The 24,338-nt window shown below is 49.3% G+C and overlaps 1 protein-coding gene and 1 long non-coding RNA gene across 10 annotated transcripts in view; one reads left to right on the top strand and one right to left on the bottom strand.

The window, feature by feature from the left end:
* Nucleotides 1–24,338, bottom strand: part of ZMYND8 (zinc finger MYND-type containing 8) — a 125,226-nt gene that overhangs the window by 91,681 nt on the left and 9,207 nt on the right. For all 9 annotated transcript variants that reach the window (XM_047069819.1, XM_047069829.1, XM_047069818.1 and 6 more), the window contains exon 2: nucleotides 22,236–22,306. In XM_047069819.1, coding sequence (XP_046925775.1) covers nucleotides 22,236–22,306 — 71 coding nt within the window. The remainder of the gene's footprint in view (nucleotides 1–22,235; nucleotides 22,307–24,338) is intronic.
* On the top strand, nucleotides 367–13,509 carry LOC124504357 (uncharacterized). Its single transcript, XR_006960382.1, has 3 exons — nucleotides 367–478; nucleotides 6,181–6,287; nucleotides 13,061–13,509. It is a non-coding gene; the product is annotated as an uncharacterized LOC124504357 (long non-coding RNA).

Genomic DNA, 24,338 nt, shown 5'->3' with positions numbered 1-24,338 from the left:
GTGTTTGTCCGACTAACGATGCGCGCCTTCTCTCAAAGGCAGTCCCCAGGAAGCATATTCACCTCCCGGTATTCCAATGGTGGCACGAGAACGTGGCCCAGGCCACAAAATAGGCTGCGGGTGGGGAGCCTGTGTGGTCATCTCCCCTCCCCCACGGTCCTTTCCAATCTCCATCCAGGCCGGCCAGACACGGGCACACCAGGCACCCCCACCCCCACCCCCACCCACATCCGGCACCTGAGTCACAGCCCTCAACATTCTCCAGAGCCTAGGAAATGACACACCATGACAGGGAATTGTCTCCTCTGGAGACAGAAAAGGGCCCCAGCTGAAAGGCCAAACGCTTCCCCATGAGGATCAGCCTCACGGTGTGTTTTGGTGGGTGTTAAAATTTCCTTAATGTGGACAGTGAGCCTGTGGGGCCTGAAGGAGGAAAAACCCAACCAACCGGCGGAGACGGGCATCGTGGGCCACACAGGTAGGGTGGCCACAAGTTGGCCACCGCACTCGGAAGGCGGGGCACGCATTCTGAAAAAACGGGTCGCAGATCAGGGAGCCTGGGTGGCTCAGTCGGTTGAGCGTCCGACTTCAGCTCAGGTCATGATCTCATGGTTTGCGTGTTCGAGCCGCGCGTCGGGCTCTGTGCTGACAGCTCGGAGCCTGGAGCCTGCTTCGGATTCTGTTCTCCCTCTCTCTCTCTCTGCCCCTCCCCGACTCACACTCTGTCTCTCTCTGTCTCTCAAAAATGAATAAATGTTTAAAAAAAAGAAAAACAGGCCGCAGATGGTGCAGGCAGGGTGCCACAGTGGTTAGGCCCAGAGGTGCAGCTTAAGGAAGCTACTTAACCTCTCTGTGCCTCTATCCTTCTGGAGGGTGGAGATCATGGTACCTTGAAGAGTTACAAAAGGATTAAAGAAGTTCAGGCCTGGCAAAGAGTAAGCACTCCATAAATGATAGCTGTTTTGTCAAACCGGCAATCATCCCTCCTCCTCCTCCTCCTCTCCCTCCTCCTCCATCCCCAACCCTCCTGCTGCAAAAACAGACCTTGTTTTCTCAGAGGAGCACATTAAGGTCAGAGTTATGGAAACGCCAGCCTATAGAACACGGACACGGAACGGGCCCAGGACAGGACTTCTCCACCTCCAGCTTGCCCCCCTTAGCCGCGAAGGCAGGGCCGAAAGCAGAGGCCTGCGCTGGCCGGGGCTCGGAGGGTCCTCGCGGACAGCGCTCTCGGTCACAGCCGGCCCTCTCCACAGGCCACTGCAAACATGGTCACTCGCTGCTCTCCCAGAAGACGGACGGCAAAGCACAAACACGGTTAATCGTCTCCACGGGTTGCCCCAAGACCCAGAGCAGGTACCCAAACAGGCCTCCCTCCCCAGGAACCCGGGAACCCTAGGGCCTTTTCCTGCTGGTAGGTACATCATCATGAAACCAAAGCCTGGAAATTTCCCTCACCCAGAGCAGAAATGAAAATGGGACGCAGTGGACGGGGTGAGAAGGGGATAACATTTTCCTCACAGCAGAGAATACCCAAGCCACGAGCGAAAACGAATAATCTGAACGCCCAGAACCACAGAACCCTCGAGACAAGGCTGCAGCCTGCCTGAGGGGCCTCCTCCGGAAAGGCCACCGGGGTTCTACAAGTTCTCCCTGCCTGAGAATGTGAACTTCTCACCCAGACTGGGAAAAGGAAGACTGACTCGGAAATGAGGCCGTGGAACAAAAGGGTCATTCTCAACCTGGGGAGAAGGTCGTCCATCCCGAGTGCCTCGGGGGCAAAGCAAGCCAGGGACGGGTAACCCTGGGAAGGGGCGCTTACCTGCCATCGAGAGAGCTGGGCTGCTCTGAGGGCCTCCCTTCTCTTTGAAAGAGAACAGAGGCTCACACACGGCAGACATTCCTGCTTCCGGATCCTCAGCAGCCTCTCCCAGGGGGAGGAGGAAGAAGCAAAGAGGACAGGCTAAGAGTCACCACTTACCAGGCCAGCTCCTGTCTCGGACGCACTAGGTGGCCCAGCGCGGCAAGGACACCCTCACCTCTCTGCAGTCAGGCAGTGTGAGGCAGGGGCCGCGCCTGCTGGTCCCCGTGAGGCTTTCGGCTCTAATTTATCACCCTCGGTAGCCAGCAGCCCGGCTGGGCTGGAAGCCTGCAGAGCGCACAGCACCGAAGGGCCATTGATTTCACCGGATGCGAATAAACACAACAAACTGCCGTTGTTCTGCTGGCTACAGGAGACCACCGGGAGGGAGCGTGGCGCTTTGCAACGGGAAGGTGTTTTTAGGCGTGTGTTCACTTTCAATAATTTTCAGATTAACTTTACTTCGGACGTGAGAAAGCCATCTTCCCAACACCCCGGGGCTCGGCTCTCTCTCGCTCTCTTTCTCTCTCCCAAAATAATGCAGGGGTGCTGACGAAGCGGCACATTCATATGTAAAAGGTGAACCTCTAAACGCTGCCGGGCGGGCCACAAATTGCTGCCATCTAGGGAAAAGAGGCTGATTTACAAATGAATTCACTGTTTTGCCCTCAGCAACTAGAGGCAATCGCAACCACCCAGCCCTTTCCTCCCCCTCAGCCGGGAAGAGGACTTCTGGAAAAACGACAACATCGCAACAGGAATTTCCTGGTTCGAGAATGCCAAGCTCTTTCAAATTTCACAAAGCAGGAGGAGGCAGGGCCCAACCCCGCGCAAGAAGCCGCGACACCCCACCCCTCCCCCTCCGGCAGGCCCAGGCCCAAAAGGCTGAGTGCGTCTGACGGGTGTACATATTTGAGGCCCTTAACTCTGCCAAGTCACCACAAAGAAAGTGTGGAGTAACCAGTTGCCTTTGGCCTTTGCTACGTAGCTGGCCGCGGGGAGGGCTCCCAGGAGGAGCAGTGCTGGCGCGGAAACCGTCTGCATTATTTATCCAGGCTGAGCTGGGTCCCACCCCCTGGCCCAGCTCAGGTTCTAGAAAGCTCAGGTGCTGGTGGGTGGCTTTCAAACAGCAACTGGGGAATTACAGCCATCAGAGAGCCAATTCAGGTAAAAAGGCGGCTCTGCCCGCAGCGGGCTGAGAGAAGAAAAGGGAAACAGAGAGGCTCGGGTGGGGCGGAGGGAAAAGGTGCCACTGGTAACCAGGCAGCGTTCCTCACACGCCCTGGGCGTGGGTCTGGCCTCTCGAAGGTCACTTTCGTGAAAACAGGAAAAGTCTCTAGAAGATGCTGGGGAAGAGGGGACAAGGCCCTGGACAGTCACCTCATCGTGGTCCTTTGAGGAAGCAGAGATTTCAGACCCAGAACGCCCCCCATACTGCGCTGGCCCTAAGCATGTATCTATCCTGTGGCCTGGCCTCCCCTCGCCCCATCCCACCCCACCCCCGGCTCTCAGAAGGGCACAGGATGACACATCGGCACAGCCAAGGGAATGGGAAGCAACTTCGATGCCACCAGCAGGAGACTGAGATGCAAAAAATCATCATGCAGCCAGAAAACGGAATGAAGAGGAGATCTCTTCCTGTACTGACACGTAAGAAAATCGAAGTCAAAAAAGGCCAGAAAGAGACCGGAATGGAAGAAGTGGGGGCTGTGTAGGCTCTGGGTCTGCAAAGGCCCTGGGGGAACAACCAGGACAGAAGGGAAACACTGGGTTCATCTTTCAGTTCTTTCTGACCCTGTTCGGGTATTAAACTATTTAAGGTATTTTCAAGAGGCTATGAGACTATGGATGAAAATGGTACTTAGGGAGCTCTCACTCCATGCCAGGTACTGCCCTGGTCAGGGGCCACATCTGCATCTCCAGGGCCCAGCATACAGGAGGAGCTCAGAACATGCCCCCAGCACCTATCAGGTGCCATTTTTAGGGGGCTCAGGTGTTTCGAACAGTGTGAAGCAGGGGTCCTCACCAGGTCTCCCCCGGAGACACTCAGCAGAGTCAGGAAACATTTTTGGTGGTCACAACTAGAAAAAGAAAGAAGTCGCTAGAAGCATTTCGTGCACGGGCACCATGGATGGTGCTAATAACCGCCCTACAGCACACAGCACAGACCCACAGCAGAATGATCAGGCCTAAAACGTCAACAGAGCCGTGGCTGAGAAATTCAGGGCTAAAGAAGCTTCCAGTGAGCGGCCAGGCAAGTCCAACCTTGTGTAAATACACCACCCACAGAGGCATCTGTACCTACTAGGAAGGAAAATGATGCCTAATGTTTCACCTGGTGGCCCTGACTGCACATTTCAAACAGAAGAAAACAAAGGAACCAGTCGGTCAACAGTCACTGAGGAACAAGACAACTAGGCTACCTGGGAGATGGTCAGCAGAAGGTCCCTGCCCTGGAGGGAAGATTGCCAGAGAAAATAATAATAGTAATGTTATTGTATTAAAAATGCCTTTCGTTGACCACTTATCTGGGAGGCACTGTTCTAAACACAAACAGCAATTTACTTACCCCTCACCATGGTTCTGTGAGAAGGTAGGTACTGAGTATCCCCATTTTACTGACGGAGAAACTGAGGCCCGGAGAAAAACAGGCCCGTGATGAAGGGGCTGGTAAACATAGAATGAATATGGAATATATTCAGTAAGAACCGGGTTGATTACACACGGGCAAAAAGCTGCTGAGCAGGAGAAATACCAGGAGTTTGTGAATAATACACGTCAGGAGAGAGGGTGTAGCCAGGAAAATATTTCTCTAGCTTCTTCCCAAACAGGGCTCGTGTGATTCACACCTACCATTTATTGAGGCGCTACTTGATGGAGCCCCTGGGGAATCCCATGAGAGTAGGCATGGTGTTTCTGCACCCATTTGATAGATGCAGCTCAGAAAAGCAAAGTCACTTATGTGCTCCAAGGCTCAAAGACATGCTGGGGACTCCCCTGCAGCTGACTCCCGCTCCAAAGCCCCGAACTACCCCAGTCAAGGGTCTTTCTTCCCTGTGGTCGTCAGCACCACCTTGTAATTCTCTTATCACTGAGGGCATGCTGGGTGTGGGCGAGCGTCAAGCCAGCTCTATGGTTCGGTGTGTGGGCTCCACAGCCCTACCACGAGGTCTGATAGCAGCTGTGTGTCCTCTGGCGAGCTCCTCGGCCTCTCTGTGCCTCAGTGGATTCAGCTAGGACAATGAGGATCTTTCTAAAAGGGTTCAGAATTACACGAGACCGTATGTGCCAAGTGGAGGTGTCACATGTCACAGGCACCACCAGTTATGACTACTATTGTTCCCCAATGGGGGAAAGAGGAGCCAGGGCAGAGAGAAGACATTAGCCCAGAAAGCTCCAGCCAGTTTCCCCGAATCCTTCTGTACCTTCACCTCGGTTCGCACCAGACTAGCTCTTCCCAGAATGTTTCTGAAAAAAAAAAAAAAAATGTGCAATGAAGAGAGACCCAAACGTTCACGGGCTGGCATAGGTTCAACCAAGCCAGGCTCAAAATCCCTGCAGGGCTCAGGATTTCCTCCCGGAGAAAAGCAGAACAGTCCAGGTGGCCCTCAGAACTGCCCTGGGACTCCTCCTTCTCACCCCTACTCAAACAGGGCTCTTGAAGCCTGGGAGAGAGCAGGCCTCAGAGTCCTAGCTATCCGCGGAATGTATTAAGGATGCCCAACCACACAGGTTAGTTAGTGCCTACGCGGTGCCTGACACACAGCAAGCGCTCTGCAAAGAAAGCTTTCCCTGCCCGTCTTCTGCCCGTTCACGTTCAGTCCCACCGCCACAGCCGCCACCTTGATCCGAGCACCAGGGCCCCTGACTTGCCCTCTACGGCAGGCAGCCTTCTTCAAACCTAAATAAGACGAGGCAGCCCCCGATTAAAACCCGCCGAGGCGGCTCGCTAGGCGCACCCAACATCCCATCCAGACTTATTGCCGCATTTGGTCCCGCTCACTTGTCCTCTTCCATCCACTGAACCCAACCACAATGGCCTCACACAAGCCAAGTTCATGTACACTCGCTGCCACATCCCTCTAGAATGTTCTATGTGCAATCTTCCCATACCTGGCAACTTCAGCTTTCGGCTCAAACATCACCCTCCAGCCCCCTTATCATTCTGAAATGTGGGTTCGGGTATGTGTGTGTGGGTGTGTGTGTGGGTGTGTGATCGCTATTGACTTCACTGAGATTACCTCTAGCTGAAAACTGTCAAAAATTATTTTCTTCTTTTGCTGTTTCACTTTTTTTTTTTTTTTTTAAATCTCCCCCAGAATGTGAGCTCCATCTGGGCAGTTCTTTGCCATAGCCCCGTGCATGGCACGGGGCCCGGCTCTGGGCTTGGCTCAAGAGGCATCGCCACGGACACACATCTGACCAGGTAAATGAGCAACGGAACAGTGTTAACAAAGCTCCGAGGTGACTCACAAGAAACTCCCGTTTTTCTTCCCTGGTCTAAGAACTTCTCCCCGCAGTCCAAGAAGACAGGAGGGTTGTGAGGTCAATAGGGAAGATTACTCAAAAGGGAACCCGGCCATCTCAGGGTGCAAAAGAGAAACACCAGAACACTAGAGGGGAAATTCCCTTCTGGACAGGTACTCAGCCATTCTTTTTTTTTTTTTTTTTTTTTCAATGTTTGTTTATTTTTGAGACAGAGAGAGACAGAGCACAAGCAGGGGAGGGGCAGAGAGAGGGGGAGACACGGAATCCGAAGCAGGCTCCAGGCTCCCAGCTGTCAGCACAGAGCCCGACGCGGGGCTCCAACCCACAGACCGTGAGATCATGACCTGAGCCCAAGTCCAACGCTTAACCAACTGAGCCACCCAGGCACCCCTCAGCCATTCTTGTTTCTTGCCTGAAGAGTGCATTTCTCCAAAAGTAGGGGATTAAGTAAGGATTTATATGCCAAACAGGATGGGGCCACGCAGCTAAACACAATTACTGAGAAACCAGAGGGGGGAAACTCAGGAGGTTTTCACAAGCCACCTACTTCCCAACTCTGCATTCTTCTCAAGGAGAGACAGTCTCAGAATCATTTAGCGTTAAAAAGGAGGGATGACTTTCTCCAGGGAAAACATGCTCCCCACTGGGAGACCCCCCAGTGTGATGACCATTTAACCAAATTTTTTAGTCCAGATTCTTTGCCCTTTTTCTCATCAGACCCTTTTAAGTCTGAGGATCTCTTTTCAACGCCTCCCTTAATCCTCGCCAGGATGCACCAATTCTGTCCCTGCAATCGGATGCCAGGGCCCGCGGGGAGCACTTCCCTTAGTGAAGGCAGCAGTATGGGCCTGGCTGGCTCATCTTCCCTCCATCCCACTCCTGGGCGTGATTCAAGAGAAACTAAATCTGCTCTGTCTGGTCTCCATCTTCGTTCTCTACGGCCTCTCAAAGCGTCAGCATCTCAACAGCCTGGAGAGGAGTCTAGATTTTAAAGATAACATATTTGTCAAGCAATCCCCACCAATTACTAGGGTGTCCGGTCCCAACTCAAGGAACAGCAACCTGGCTTGAAAGACAGTCCCCGGACTGCCGAGTGGGGATAGGGGGTACTGAAGACGGTTAAAGAGGTCAAGGACAAACCCACATCAACCTTATTAGGAAGGGGGCTCTAGTGACAGCTGATGTAATTACCCAGTGACCCAGATGGGGAGGAATCGCCAGGACATCAGTCTAGGGGTGGCTACAGCCATGGCTGGGCCAGTGGTAGCCCACTGAAGGACCATAGGGTGAATTCGATCCGTTCACAGTTGGCTGATACTTTTACAACTTTAGTTATCAGTATTTTTAAATTGGGTGAAACCACATCTAGAATAAATCCAGATGACTATCTTCTCTTAAAACAAAACAAGGGGCGCCTGGGTGGCTCAGTCAGTTTAGAATCTGACTTTGGCTCAGGTCATGATCTCATGGTTCCTGGGTCTGAGCCCTGCATCGGACTGCACGGACAGCTCAGAGCCTGGAGCCTGCTTCGGATTCTGTGTCTCCCTCCCACTCTGCACCCTCCCTGCTTGTGCAAGCTTGAGCACAGGCATTCCCTCTCTCTCTTTCTCTCTCTCTCATAGAAGAATCAACGTTTAAAAAAAAAAAAAAGCAAACAAACAAAAACAGTATCTGGCCACAGAGGGTCCCCGTTTCCACATGAAACAATCCTCCAGCTGACCCCCCCCCCCACACACACACACACATCTTAGGATGGAACACAAGATTCCCCGTATACCAAGGTCTCCATTATTCCTTAATTGTCAAGATAATTAAATATAACCTTGAAAGTCTCTTCAAGGCAGAGTAGAGCAGCAAAAGGCAAGAAGGCAAATACTGGGGTAAGAGAGAAAGGGCGCCTTGCTGGGACAGCCAAGCTCTGGACCGTTCAACCCCGTCATGGTACCGTCTTGGCATTCCATCAAGCAGGAATCGCCACCCCAAAATACGTCTCTTTGGCACAAGGATTAACTCAGGCTGGTTATTTTCAAGAAACTGCAAACTGGAGAGCAGCTCTGAAAACCAAATCAAAATCACCCTTTTGTAAGGAGACATTTACATGTGTAAGAAAAATCTCCATCTGTAAGAACGTCTTCCTAGCCGGACCAAGAAGATGAGAATGACTAACTCTCTAGAAACTCTTATCAATGGAGAAGACAACAACTTAAATCTGCATAACGACCTGACCCTTGTTTGCTGTGCTTTTCCTGGTGACTCCCATAACGGATTCCCCGCCCCCAACCTCTTTTGTCTTTAGCTGAAGACGGTATTTAAGGTGATGGCTTTGGCCACTGTGGGGAGTTACTCTGTTTTTCTGGGTCTCTCTCAAGTACACAGGAGATGTATGCATTGTTAAACTTCTCTTTGTTTTCATCCTGTTAATCTGTCCTGTATCAATTAAATTATTAGACTGGCCTAAGAATCTAGAAGAAAAAAGAAAAGTTTTCTGCCCCTAGAATAGAAGTTTGTTTATATTTTTACAAGAGGGGTAAAGTACAAATGAAAATATACCAAACCGTTAACACTGGTTACACCTGGCTACAGATTTTTTTAGCTTTTTCTTTGTATATTTTGGCTTGTTGGAAATAAGATAGGGAAGCTGAAGAGACGCCATTTTGGAAAGGCTCCACCTCTGCTGTGTCTCTGCCAGCCCCCCTTTCCTCACGTTCCGTATTTCACCACATCTGAGTAAACCCAAGAAGCTATGTTCCCACTCCAGGGGGGAGCATGAAAACGAGTCATTCTGAGTTTCGTCCTAGGCCCCCACACACCTCATACCATCTAAGATGAACCGAGCTCGAGGACGTTGGCTTCCAACAAATCTTGGTTGACACGGGCATCCCTACCCCTGCCTTCAGTGGCTTATGGAACACCGCCTATTGTTCACCTGACCCTCTGATGGACTCCTACCCTGGATTCCTGAAGGAACACGTACCTTGGACCCCTTTCCAATGCAAACCCCTAACTCACCTCTCCTTTTCTGAGTCTCCCGGATACACCGCCTGCTACGCTCTATCAGTCATGCTATTCAGTTAATTCTGCTCTCACTTCCTCCTAGCTCATGTTTGATCTCTATCCTGCAGGAAGCCAAGGATCCTCTTGGCTTGTCCTGCGGGACCCTCTCCGGGTCCTGGAATGGCCTATGTCTCAGGGAGGCAGTGCCTTTATCATTTGAAAGGAAAATCCAATAATCCATTTTCTTCCCTTAATTAGTCTGTAATCCTTGGAAGAGATTCTTTTTTCTAAAAACACTTATTGAGCAGCTACTCTAAATCGCTAGCGCCAGGTTGGTCAGAGTTGAGAGGGAGACCTGGTGCCCATATCCGTCTACTGACACACAGGTCAGTGAATTCTACGACGCAGGGTTGATTTGGGAGGCTGGGGAGAGGGTGGCCCGGCATATCCTATGGTATTTGTCCCCACCCAGTATTCCAAGATGCCAAAGGGCCTGGCAAAAAGGCAGCTCAGTGGAGCACGATTAAGAAATGCCCACTGGAGGGGCACCTCGGCTCAGTCGGTTACGCATCCTACTTCGGCTCAGATCAGGATCTCTTGGTTCGTGAGTTCGACCTGCGTGAATTCCTGGCTGTCAGGGCAGAGTCCACTTCAGATCCTAGGTCTCCTTCTCTCTCTGCCCCTCCCCCGTTCCCAAGGTGCAGGTGCTCGGTCTCTCTCAAACATTACCCAAAAAAAAAAAAAAAAAAAAAAAAAAGAATACTAACCTGAGAACACAGGGAGCCAGCCATGCTCTCTCTTTTCAAAAAATGGGAGGCCCCCAGGAGGTTTGATCAAGCAAAACTTCAGGTCTGATGTAACTGTTTATTCAGCATATTCTGGGCTGCGCCAATCCCTGACTGGGTTATTTTCACCAACAGCATCCAGCACGGCACCCGCCAATGTATGAAAGCTACACAGCAGCCCTGTCCAATAGAACTTTCTATAACGACAGCAATCGCCTCGGCTACACGTGGCTACCAGGCGACTGAAATGTGGCCAGTGCAACTATAGTTTTAATTAACGTGAATTTAAAGAGCCACATATAGCAAACAGCATAGCTGTAAGGAACTCTGTATTAAACAGACAAGAGAGCCGGTGTGGAGTCAGCAGAACACCTCAGAATCTTCCACCCATCCGTATTTGAGGAATTTGCCAGGTGTCTTCAAGGCATAATGCCTGATGCCTAGAAATAGGTGCATGGCCTTGTCTTTGGTTCCTCCCTTAGCCTGGCTTGGTAATTCTCAAGCCTTTAGTATGTATAAGAATGCCTGACGAGAGCTGATTACTGTACTTTCATGGACAAATTTAAGGGACTTTCCAGGGTGATTTTGACGTTGGAAGCTAAAGGGCTCCAATGAAGGAGGACCAGAGTGAGGAGGGCTTGAGCTTAGTCTGGAAGGATCTGTAAAGGTGTGCGTCAGCAATGAGCAGGAGAGGAACTAGCATATCCCAAGACAGACACTCGGGCTGGAAGGCTGTATAGGGCAACAGGCAGGTTCCGCAGGGACGCTGACCAGAGCCTGGAAAGGACAGGGAGGGAGTAGGGCCTTGAATCTCTGCTCAAGACTGTGGTCTTAAGGAGCCCTTGGAAACTTAAAGCAGGAGAGCAAGACAATCGGACTTGTGTTTTGGAAAGGGCCCTACCAGAAGTGGTATTAATACATCGGGAAGGAAAGAAATCAGAGGGAAGGGGGGCATTTCAAAGAGTGCTGTATCCCTGGGGGGAAAGAAAGACGGGCCACCAATCGTTTCAGGGAGAGCAGACATCTGAGCTTGGGTAATTATTTCCAGGCACGGATTATGCTGGAAACAAAGCCACCCTCTCTAGCTGAAAGGCTGTTTTTACTTCGTTCTCCAGGATAAAAGTTCTATCCATCTGATAGACAAAGTCAAGCCATTCACTCATTCGTTCAAAATAAATATTTATTGCACAGCAACCAGCACAGGCACACTGGTAATAAAATAGGCAGAGGGCACAGCAGGATCAACAAAAACAAAAGGCAGGACTCAGCCTCATTTGGAACCTTAGACTCAGGGGGGTTGGGAGGTTAGGAGAGAGGAGAGGGGAGGATCTCCCAGGTCTGAGCAAAGACCCCGTGGCTCTGGAATCTAGAAGGTAGGTGTGTCCCAAGTAAGACAGGAAAGGGGAACACAGGGAAAAGCTGAAAGGGTAGGCAGGGGGTAACACATGCGGATTTTAGGATTGTGATCTTCATCCGAAACTACGGAGAAAGCACTTCAAAGTAGGTTAAAAGAGAACAGGAAAAGACTTTAAAGTAGGAAGTGGTAGTCAGAAGGGATGTTCCTTTCCGAAAGATTGGGGGGGGGGGGGCGGGACAGAGACAGCGGGACCAGTTAAGAGACCTACAGAATGGTATTTAGGATATAATATTGTAAGAAAATGACACCAAAAAAGGCAAAAGGACAGAAGAATTAGAATAAGTCCCCTATCTCTGGCCTGGCCAACTGGCAGAATACTAGCTTATCGGACAGGGTAGAGAAGCAGGTGTTTTGCTGGGGTGGAGCGGGGAGGGCAGGAGAGCAGGTTGAGATGGGACCTGCTGAGTTTGAGACACCCATGCACAACAGGTAGGGAGGTCAGGTAGGCAGCTGGCCCTCTCCGCCTCATGACTCAGGAAAAATCTAGGTTGGAAATAAAAAATGTGTGAGTCACAAAGCTACGGATGTGGGCGAGATCACTCAGGGAAAGAACATGCTGGGAGAGAGGACAGGGCCAAGCTTTCCACAACGCCAACATTTAATGGCTGAAGAGAAGCGAGGGTGCCAGGCAAACAGGAGGAGAACGAGGACAGCGGTGACAAAAAAAAAAAAAAAAAAAAAAAGCCAAGGAAGAGATGTTTCCAGGAGAAGAATGAACAGCAATGGCCCACACGCCTCTGTCAGATCAAGGTAAATGAGTCCCGAAAACCTCCGCCAGAAAAAGCAACGTGGAGTCTGCAGGAAGCTCGGTGACAAAAGTGACAAATGGGCAGGTGAGGAAACCAAGACACAAATAAAGACGCTTCTCCTAAGAAACCTGGCGTGGAAGAAGAGGCCAGAAACAGGAAGAACTACTAAGAGAAAACATGCAGGCATGGGAGAGACTTTAACGTGTTGAGAAGTCGACGCATCCATCAAAAGGTTAAACAGAAGTGCCCTAGGACCGCGGAACCCCACGCCTACCTATGTCTATAACCAAGAGACATGAAAACATACACGCACACAAAAACTCACAATGTCTACTAACGGATGAGTGGATGATAAAAATGTGGTATATCCACGATACAGCATTATTCGGCCATAAAAAGGAACGCAGTGCTAATCTAGGCTACCATGTGGCTGGGTCTTGAAAGCATTATTCTAAGGAAAAGAAGTCAGACCCAAAAGGTCGTATGCTATTATGATTTCGTTTAGATGAAAACAACCAAAGTAAGTAAATCCACAAGGACAGAAGGTAGATTTGTGGTTGTCAGGACTGGGGTAAGGGACGATGGGGAGTGACTACTAACGGGGGGGGGGGGGATTTCTTATTGGGACGAGGAAAATGTTAAAAATCGATTGCACCACACTCTAAACATATTAAAAACCACTGAAGTGTCTACCTTAAAATGGAGAATTGTACACTATGTGAATTATAGCTCAATAAAGTTTTTGTTTTTGTTCTTGTTTTTAAAGGTCTGTGAAATGCCGGGTTTCCAGGTTCCCAGGAAAGCTGGAGATGGGTAGAAGGAACTTGGGGTGGAGGTTTGGAGGGCCCTGTAATATTGCACTCAACTCCCACTGTGAGACGTGGGCTTTCCAAACTTGCTCTCCCCCAACCCCGAAGGTCGATGGTGAAGAACCAACCACCAAGGGAGCAAACCTATTTGAAAGTTTCAGGAGAAAAAAGAAAAAAAAAAAAGCCAGGATCTCTAAAAGGCCTCAGACCTGGAACGAGAGTTCTACAGGCATCTGGAGAAAGAAAAGGAGACAGTTCTTTTTCAAAGTTGAAAACAGTCTATCTTAGATCACAGTCTTATAGAATAACAAGAGTCACATAAACATAAAGCATGGGTCAGGCTTCAAAACGGGGCAAAAAAACCCACCTGGGTGGCTCAGTCGGTTAAGCACTGACTTCGGCTCAAGTCATGATCTCACAGTTTGTGAGTCTGAGCCCCATGTCAGGCTCTATGTTGACAGCTCTGAGCCTGGAGCCTGCTTCACATTCTGTGTCTCCCTCTCTCCCTGTCCCTTCCCCTGCTCATGCTCTGTCTCTCTCTCCCTCTCTCTCTCAAAAATAAATAAACGTTTTAAAAAAAAAATTCAAAATCCCCCCCCAAAAAGGGGGGGGGGGCCAACACAAAGTTTTCCACAAGTGAACCACAAAAACTAAATTGCACAGACGGGGAGACAGGATCCCGTGAACAGATGCATGGCGGATGCTCCGCTGGCCGAGAGAAGGTAGATTTCTCATTTGGAAAGTCATTATCCAACATCTTCAGAGTTCTGGGACGTTTTAAACCTTCTTGGGAGAGGAACAATCTGGTAGTTATCTACCTCACAAATAAATGTCTTCCGCTGCAGGCTATCCAAGAGCCAGAATAGAGTTAAAAATACTGATGCTCATTTTTTTTTTTTTCAAAAGAAAATTCTCAGCATTTTCTGCATCCTACTGTGATTTAAGAATGTTTTTGGTTATATTTTCTCAAAGAGTTTCCTTGGGGGGAAAAAAAAAATGACAGAAGGTCTCTATCTCATTGCCATCTTCATAAACAATCCCTTTGTGAAACAGTCTTAATTTACATACAACAGTGAGAACCAGGATCCTGTACTAATTCAGGTCTGGGGCTGGTTAGCAAATTGCTATAATTGTCTATTCTCTAACATCCTGTCTCAGAAAACATATCCCTAACCCAGGCAAATCTCAGCAAGAATGATACTGTCAAGATTTTAATATCTCGGGCTTCCGCTGAATCTGCGCACGGTTTCCAAGCGGCTCTTTCCCTTGTGCGGGTGACATTACACAGACATTTTTAAAAATGATTTCAGCTCCGGCAGCCTGGCACCCGCACACCACAATCGTTACAGCAGAATGCACACAATGGCAGAACAAGAGGCGAAGCGGCCCGGACAGGGGAGCCTTTGTATGGAGACGTGAACTCACGGAGACCATCATCTTTCAGACTTCAGATCCCTGGCCTCAGAGGGGTTTGCTCTGAGTCATACACAGTGTGGCCAAAATCCTGCAAGGAGCTGTGCTGTGACCAGTCTCTTGCAGAGAATGCAAACTGACAAGCCACTCCTGACCCAGAGATGTGTTGTTGGGTTCGTGCGTGGTCTTTGAGAAACTGGCCTGCACAGACCACATTTCAAAGTCAGGCATTCTTACAGGGGGGTGGAAAAATCCTGGCAACACTGTTGAGCCAATATTCCTGCTGGTCAGCAGTCAGAGGGATGCATCCTCCCATATTACTGAAGGCACTCTCCTGTTCAAAGGCCCTGGCACCCCTAGGTGCAGCCAGCTAATCTCACTCCTCTACCTACAGACATCTGACCTGGCATCCTTGGGATAGAGCTCACGGCTATGGACACAGGTTTAAACTCAAAGATCAAACCCGACCCCGGTTCTCCACTTCGCGACTCCATGAATCCCGCCGCCCCTCAGTTTCCTTCACTGTAAAATGGGAGTAACAGAACAACACAGCATGATTAGAAAAGTCAAATGAAGTAATTTGCATAGAATCCCAGGCACCTAATAAGTACTCAGAAAACACGAAACAGGTAAACACACCTGGTATCTAGATGGTACTTCCAATCTCTCAGCAGATCATTATCCTCGGACACAAATGTCAACCTGACATCCTGAAAGCTCGAAAGCTTGGTCTCCGGAGAACTAGAACACTCCGGTAAATGCCAAGGCTGGGGTAATGGCAATGACTGGCTTGGGAATTACTCAGTTAATAAATGAGTACGTGTCATGGGTGTACAAAGTGAAATTTAGTTAGAGAATCTGAAGAGTCCTATGGACTAGATGTCGGGACAGAATTAAAGAACTGAGAGCCAATTATTGGAGTTTCCAAGTTTCCCAAGCAGAGTGCAGTTCAGGGCCTGCTCTCCACCTGCAAGTGGGAAATAATGGTGTCGTTTCTCAAGACGCCCAAGTGGCCATATCAGCTCCTGAGGAATTATCTCCTCGCTGGTGGGGGCAGGTGGTGGGTTCAGGGGTCCAGACACCAGCGCTTCCCTGGCCAAAGGGCAGATACAGGACACAAGATGAGCGACTCTCCCAGAGGACTTTGCCCTCTGTTGACCCTGAGGAGACTGTGAACTGGCTCTGTCCCCAGAACAGCCCCGGACCTCCAGCCTTCCCATCAACGTCATGAGCCAAGTGACCCCCTTCCAGCCCATCCTTTTCCTGCTCCAACCCACTAGAACCGACTTCCACGGCTCACAACCAGAAAAGCCCAACCGAGTGACCGACCGAGTGATGTCGTCTGGGGACTGAAGCACTGAATTTCCCAAACCACAAGAAAAGCAGGCTGGAGAACTAAGTACATGTCCGATAGATCCAAATCATCCCACCGTGGACTGAGAGATAATTAGGAGTGAAAGGAGAGACAAGCCTTTGTCCCAGTCAGCCCTTTCAAGCACGCCATTTTGACCACACTGACCTCAGCTCTCAGAATCTGAGCCGGACATCTGGGTGGCTCAGTCTATTGGGTGTCCAAGGACTCTCGATTTCAGGTCAAGTCATGATCTCATGGTTTGTGGGATCGAGCCCCATACTGGGCTCTGTGCTGACAGTGTGGAGCCTGCTAGGGATTCTCTCCCTCTCTCTCTCTCTCTCTCTGTTCCTCGTCCACTCGCTCACGAGCTCTCTCAAAATAAATATATAAACATGAAAAAAAGAAAGAAAAAGAACCTGAGCAACCCAGTAGTGTAACTTCAGGCCTCTGTGAATGCGACTTATTCACCTGACCCAAGGCTCTACACACAAGAGTAGCCAGTCACCTGGCCACCCAACCCTGGAAGACAGGAGCTCGGTTCCATACAAAGAAAGCCATCCAAGGCAGTCCCTGGGAGGGCAGAAAGGTCTCCCTCAAAACGAGGTGACCCCTTCCATTCCCGCTCATGGTTTTCTCACCACAGCAAGGGCCCCAAAGGCCCTGGGGAAATCAGGCCAAACTGGCTGCAGACGAGCTTTCTTCAAATGTCACAGAGGCCCAGAGGATGGCAACCCTATCCCAAGCCTGCCTGTCGGGAAGCCTACAATTCCTCACAGTCTGGGCTTGGTTTCCCCATCTGTCTCCACACCCCCTTCCCCAGAGGTTCTAACTGGGGGAAGTCATAGAACGTGGTAAGTAGGGCTTTCACCTGACAGGCTTATCAATCCAAGCTCATCCCTCTTCCTGCTGGATGTAATCCTGGCTAACATTTCTGAGCACGTGCCATGCCCCAGTTCTGAGCGCCCTGTGTGCGTGAGCAAATTTAATCCTTCAACACGACTCTCTGGCTTTACCCTCCCCATGGATAAGAGGAGACTGAGCCACAAAGAATAACCCAGCTAGGCAGGGGGCAGGCCAGAGTGTGAACCCAGGGAGTGTGGCTCCAGAAGAGGTTTTTTTAAACCTCTAAGCCACCCTTCCCAGCTTCTCAAACGGAAGGGGTGGTTGAGCATAGCGGTCTAGGACCTGGGGAGAGAAGGAGACTACGTTTCAGCAGAGAAGACCATCAATAAACAAATAAATAAGGGGGCACCTTGATGGCTCAGTCGGTTAAGCGTCCAACTTCGGCTCAGGCCATGATCTCGCGGTTCGTGGGTTCAGGCCCTGCATAGAGCTCACTACTGCCAGCACAGAGCCCGCTTTGGGTCCTCTGTTCCCCTGTCTCTCTGCCCCTCCCCTGCTCACACTCGATCTCTCTCTCAAAAATAGATAAACATTAAAAAAAAAAAAAGTACAAGGTCATGAACAAGGATTAGGGAAAAACTCTGGAATGAGCTTGAGGAACCTTCTGGAACACCATAAATGATCAAGTCTCTGGATCTGGGTTGTGGTCCCACAAGTGTTTAAGTTCACCAAGCTGTACATCGATGATAAGATTTAAAACGGACCAGAAAATAGTAACCAAATGGCAGATGGTGAGAGACAGCTTTCTCAGTACGGGAGTGAAAAAGTTATAGACAAGAGGGGAGAAGTCTGGAATGATCCACGTGGCCATGGATCACAATTTGAGACAAGCGTACAAACTCATGTTTAGTTTAACATAGACACAGAGGGAAATCTTCATAGATGTGTGTATACATACGGGTCAGCATACACGGTCTCCTTGCTCTGTCGGCCGAGAGGACCAAAAAAAGACAAAAAAAGACATCTCCATAGCAACAAGCACACTGAGGACCCAGAGCTTGGTTTCCAATGCTACTCTCCAATAAAAAAAAGGAACCAGAGTGCCCTGGGGAAATGGCTAACTCTAGGGACGAGGCGGAAAATATACAAGATGAGCCTAGCGCATCTTGTAGTGCCCAAAAGTAATTAAGGGTTCAGTCAATCAAACAAACCCCACTGATGTCAAAGGGACACAGGCATCACCTGAAAGAGTGCTCAATGGCCAAAGCTGGAACATTTTTTTTTTTTGAAGATTTTATTTTTAAATAATCTCTACACCCACGGTGGGGCTTGAACTCACAACCCCAAGATCAAGAGTTGCACGCTCCACCAGCTGCCAGCCAGACACCTCCTGAAGCTAGAACATCTTGATCAACAAAATAACTAAGAAGTATCGGACTACAACCCAAGGTTTAAAATAAACGAGTCCAGGGGCGCCTGGGTGGCGCAGTCGGTTAAGCGTCCGACTTCAGCCAGGTCACGATCTCACGGTCTGTGAGTTCGAGCCCCGCGTCAGGCTCTGGGCTGATGGCTCGGAGCCTGGAGCCTGTTTCCGATTCTGTGTCTCCCTCTCTCTGCCCCTCCCCCGTTCATGCTCTGTCTCTCTCTGTCCCAAAAATAAATAAAAAACGTTGAAAAAAAAAAATTTTTAAATAAACGAGTCCACAGACGTCTGGGTGGCTCAGTCCATTAAGCGTCCCACTCTGGATTTCGGCTGAGGTCATGATCTCGTTATTTGTGAGATCAAGTCCCAAGTCCCAGTGCAGAACCTACTTGGGATTCTCACTCTCCCTCTCTCTGCCTGCACCACCACCCCCGCCCCCGCTTGTGCTCCCTCTCGTTCTCCACCTATTTCTCAAAAATAAATAAATTTTAGGGGCCCCTGGGTGGCTCATTTGGTTAAGCGTCCAACTCTTGATTTTGGCTCAGGTCACGATCCCACGGTTGATGAGTTCGAGCCCCACACTGGGCTCTGCACTGCCACTGCGGAACCTGCCTGGGATTCTCTCTCTCCCTCTCTGGCCCTCCCGGACTCACTCTCACATTCTCTCTCTCAAGATAAATAAACTTTTAGGAAAAATAATAAATAAGGAAATTTTTTTTAAATAGCAATAATAATTGAGTCCATGCTGTGATAAATGACTGAGTAACAAAAAACTGGGAAGTAACAAATAACTCTCATACAGACTTCCAAATAATTTGTGTACATGCTCTGGCCTCAAGGAGGTAGAGTATACTCACCACCCACTAGGTGTGGGTGGGCTTCATGATTTCATTAATAAAAAGTATAGCACAAGAGGGTGGTGAGCTAACAAACCTGACCTCAGCCAGGTGGTCAAGATCAACATCACCAGCCATAAACCACATTGGTAACATGTACCCTTGATGTGATGTGATGAAAACAGTACTTCACTCTGTGGTCCTCCTCCCCCAAAGCTTGCAATCCCAGCCCACCAGAGTCTAGTTATAGGGGAAACATCAGATAAATCCCAGTCGAGGGGCAGTCCACAAAATACCTGAGCAGTACTCCTCAAAACTATCAAGGTCATCAAAAACAAGGAAAGTCTGAGAAACTGGGACAGCCAAGAGGAGACCAGGAGCCACGATAACTACACATAACCCGGTTTACTGGGTGGGATCTCAGAACAGGAAAGCGACGTCCGCAGAAAAACCAAGGGAAGCCAAAGTACAAACTTACAGATTCATTAACTGTGCCAAATGCACCATGCTAACGTATGATGTTAATAATGGGGAAAAGCTATCTGGGTGCGTGTGCAGGTATGCATGTGGGGAGTAGGAGGGGTGACACGGGAACACTTGTCGCTGTCTTCCCAACTTTCCGGAAATCTAAAACTGCTCTAAAATTAGACACCACTTTTAAAAATATAACAGAAAATGATGGAATGGCTCCTCTGAACTGGATAAACCCCGAAGGCCTCCGGGAAAGGACGTCTGAGATCAATCTGAGAGATGAGAAATAGCCAGCAAGACCCAGAGTAGCATGCTCCCAGCGAAGGACACGGGACACACGGGGCCCCAAGAGGGACCGGAGGGGAAGGAGGCAGGGCTGCTCAAACAGAGTCAGGGAGAGAAACGGTAGAGGGGAACAGAAGGTCACAGGATTCAAGAAGGCAGGTGGCCTGACCCAGGTAGGTAGGTCATGGCGACCTCCGACTGGAGCCTGGGGGCACTGGGAGGTCAGTGGAAGGAGTTAGCCAGATGAGCAAGATCTGACCTGTTTTCTAAGAGCGCCCTAGCTGCTGCAGGGACAGGGCCAGAGTGGGGCAATGAGAGCAAGGGACAGTGGTCACCCCAGAGTGACCGCTTCAGGCGCCACAGTCATTGGAGACGCAACCTGGTGAAGATGTGGGAGCCCCCAGGAGGTCTGTAAAGAAGGTAAGGGGTGGGGAGTCCTGAGCAAAGTGAGCCTCCCACCCAGGCTGACGATCCCCAAGTCTGACGCTTTTGGAAAAGTCTCCACAACGAGGCTATGGGACATTCCAGGCGCGGAGTGTCCAGGGAGAAAGAGCCTCCTTGGTGGCAGAGCCTCGCCTCGGTTCGACCACATCCTACATTTGCTCCCTGTGAGATGCTGTCATTCAGGGCCTCAGTGTCCTCATCTGCAAAGTGGGAACAACACTTCCCACCTCCTAAGGGGACTGGAAGAAAGCTCAACAAGAAAAGACTCCTGGCACAAACTGTCAGTAAGCACTATTTCTACAAGAAATGCCCAAGGTGGAAGGAATCTCAGAATCTTATCCAACATCCCATTTTAAAGATAAGAATGTGGGGGTGCCTGGGTAGCTCAGCCGGTTAAGCATTCGACTTTGGCTCAGGTCATGATCTCACGGTTCATGAGTTCAAGCCCCACGTCGGGCTCTGTGCTCACAGCTCAGAGCCTGGAGCCTGCTTAAGATTCTGTGTCTCCCCCTCTCTCTCTCTCTCTGCCCCTCCTCCGCTCATGCTCTGTCTCTCTCTCTCTAAAATAAACATAAAAAAATTGTTTTTAATAAATAAATAAAGATAAGAACGTGGAGGCACAAAGAATGAAAACTGTGCAGGTGAAGAGCTTAGTGAGGACAAAGTCACCCCCCACCCTGACCCACCCCACCCCCCCACCCTACCCGGACCCATTCTCTGGGCTTTCTCCACACGTTCCATTCTGACCACAAGGGAACTGGGAGAGGCTCCCTCATCAACAACCGTCTCAAAACACCTCTTCAGGAAAGTTCTGAAAACTTGCTCAAAACTCCCCCACAAGTTCTCCATACCATTATAGGTGCTGCTAGCCCAGGACAGGGATGGCAGGGGGTGAGGGGGTTGATGAAGGGCCCCGCAGACTAGGCCCAACCTCCCGAAATCCTGGGTCTGCTCCAACCCCCAGGCACACTCAAGCAGCCTGGCCTCCTCACCATCCCCACCCCTGAACCATGCTGGGCCCCCCCCCCCATCTGTCAGGCATAGCCCCAACAACGGCCAGCTTCCACTTCCAGAGTCACTATCTGGCCCTCATTTTGCCCAAAATGACAGGGGTATCTTATAAAAATAAGCTTTGATTTTCAGGTGCCTCTAGGGAGCCACTTCCTCTTATGCTCCCTAGCTGAAGTCTAGAAAGATCTAGAATCTTCCTGGCAGTCTGCAATAACCTCTCCAGCCTTTCTCACCTCCCCTATAACCCTCAGCTCAGAACAGACATTGAATTCAATGACTTGTTGAAGGAATAACACCACCTTGGTACAACCATTAAGTTTGTAGATTAGCATTTTCATCAATCAAAGATGTGGAAAACATCGCAGTAGCTCATTCGTGAAAACACCCTGAAGGCAAAAGTGAATAACTACTTTCTTCTGGGAAGCCTTGTACAATCTCACACAGACCAAATGAAAAGCACCAATCTCACAATTAGAAGATTTTGAAGAGTCTAATGCAGGACTCTGAATTAAAACATAAACCCAAGGTTGCTCTAATTTGCTAAATTTTGTCCTAAATGCAAAGGTTGGCCCCAGCATTCCAGAAAGTCCTACGTTTCCTCTGTATCTCTAACCAAGACCACCGTTTTTCAACGAAGTGGGCCAACTCTGTTTCACTTCTGTGATTCCAAAAAGGCCTGTTATTAAAATCAGAAACCCAGCAGCAGCTGGATACTCCCATTGCTTCTAGAACATGCTTTATTTAAATTCTGAATTCCTGAAAGTCACCCTGCCGAGAGGAGCCAGCCCCTCCCCCTCAGTCATGACACACACATAAAATTTACTGTTGGGACAGGTCGGTTTACCTATACAGACACACAAGGGAAAGGGAATCAAAAGGAGGGGAATTCTCCACAAATTAGGTCCATCCATCAAAGGTTCCTCCTCTCAAAATCAGAGGAGTGTTACAGCCTCGGATCCGAAAGCCACACTTCGCTGCACTACAACAACTAGAAAAAGAAATTCCAATTTCCTCCTCTGCTCTGGAATAGATAATACAAGATTTTTACTCACCTTTGGAGCGAGTAGAGATATCCATGCCCTCTACCACCTCCTGTTCTGTTTTTATTTCCTCTTCAGCCAAGCTGAAACAGAGCAAATTAGGTTCACGTTTAGGTAGACTGAGAACTTGCCCCATGGGGGCAGCTATTTAGAAGTTCTAACAACAAACCCACATTTAAGCCAATCCCCCATCCTTATGCAGGGCTGGGGGGGGCGGGGGGGGAAGAAACCCACGTTGGATTTCAAACAAAAGTGTTAAGACTCCTAAAGGGGTTTTTCAAACCACTAGGTTGTTCTTTTTTTAAGTCAAATTACTATTCCAGTTGTCATGCTGTTGGGGGATGAAAAAAAAAAAAAAAAGCATTTTTTTTTTTTAGACACACAATTACAATCTGCCCCTGAGGGCCAATGAGAACCCAGCCAACAAGTAAACAAGTTTCTTGTTGTTAACACTGGGTTCAGGTTAGAGGTGGTTCACAGGGTACCCTGAGTTCTGATCTCTGAATTCTGCAAGGCAGGGAGCATTACACAGACCTCTCAGCTAAATCTTAGGATTTCTCGATGAGGCAGGAACGTGAAAAAAATATATAGGTGAAATTGCAAAGTGAAAAAATATGCCCAGGTTAGAAGCAAAAGGCCTGGTCTCAAAACATTCATTCAAACCACTAGCACTGGTCCCAGGAATTAGGCTTGGGGTACCCACACTCCCATCCCCTGGATGTTTCCTCTCAGTAGCAGGCATGGCTCAGAGAAAGCATTCAGCACTCTTGAGCTGTGACTAATTATCCCCCACCACAAAAGTGGAATGAGGAAGGATTATTTAAAAGACAGGCTGAGTTGGGGGTTGGGGGGAGCAGTCCCCTTGGCTGGGAAGGTCTACCAGACTCTTCTCTCACTCTCTCGGCTGGAACTCCTGTTGAACAGAGTGCAGACCATTTCATGTGTTCCGGAACCACACACACACACACACACACACACACACACACACACACACACACCTCTCCCAGGCAAGCCAGTAGAGTTCTGCTTTAGTAGGTGCAAAATGTTTGAGGTGCTGGAACTTCCCAAGCACTCAGGGTGACCATGAAGTGATACGAATCCGAGCAAGTACTTGAGCTGCAATCCCATCAGTCTGTGGTTCACCATGAAGAAATGGGTGCATCACCAATTGACATGGCTGGAATTTTCCATTTGGAAGACTCAAAGCCAGGACTGGAGGGGAAGGCTGAGTGAGAGAGGAAGGATCAGAATGTCCCTTCTGTGTTGCCTGAGACGGTGATGGGAAAATGGCCTGGAACCTCAGAATCAACAGAAATGGATTTAGGAGAGGGCCATGTCTGATAAGGGAAGAGGGTTCAGGATAAGAACCAGACAGAAAGGAAGAAATTATGGCCCAGAATAAAATTAGAAGAACTTGCACACCTCAAACTTAACTAGTCCCAGCAGAGAGAATAAAGAGAGGTAGTTTAAAATTGGTTGGAATATTAACACACTTTGCTCACTGATACGGAACCCTATTAACAATTTCACTTATAGCATCTGCAGAGAAGGCCCGCGACACAAATTCACCAAAGAAACAACGGACATGTTGTCACAAACGGTTTCCATCAAAAACAGACTCTTCAATGTAAACACTTCACTAACATGCAATATTCCAGGGTGATTTGTGGAAGGTGATTTCAGCACGTTTACTTTTTTACTCCCAACTTCAGAGACGGACGTTCTCAACAGGGAGGAAACACAGACACTGCCTGCAACCACACACATATTGTCCAAATGGATACTGCTGACAGTTTCTTGCTTGGGGTGCCTGGAAATACATTTGCGTAAAACACCCAGAGCAGCTCTCAGAGATGATCTGAGTTGAGCTGATCAACCCAAAGAGAACAAACAGCAACCTTGATCTTTCTAGCAACTAGAATCTGTTTCCCTCTCTAGCATGAAGTATGTGAAATCCTAAACTTACTGCCACTGATCCCCTATTTTGAGTGACAGAGAAAACACTCAGCTGGGATCCAACCAAAACGTACAGTGAGAAAACGATTATGCAGAATAGAGCCCCCAAAACCCACTTGAAGGATTTCTGCGGTGATGAAAACATTCAAAGGTGTATTG

The sequence above is a fragment of the Lynx rufus genome, unplaced genomic scaffold (genome assembly GCF_022079265.1).
Source record: "Lynx rufus isolate CCGP_SWC_20201006 ecotype Redwood Valley unplaced genomic scaffold, mLynRuf1.p SCAF_8, whole genome shotgun sequence".
Taxonomy (NCBI): Eukaryota; Metazoa; Chordata; class Mammalia; order Carnivora; family Felidae; genus Lynx; species Lynx rufus.
This window is presented reverse-complemented; position numbering and strand designations above follow the sequence as displayed.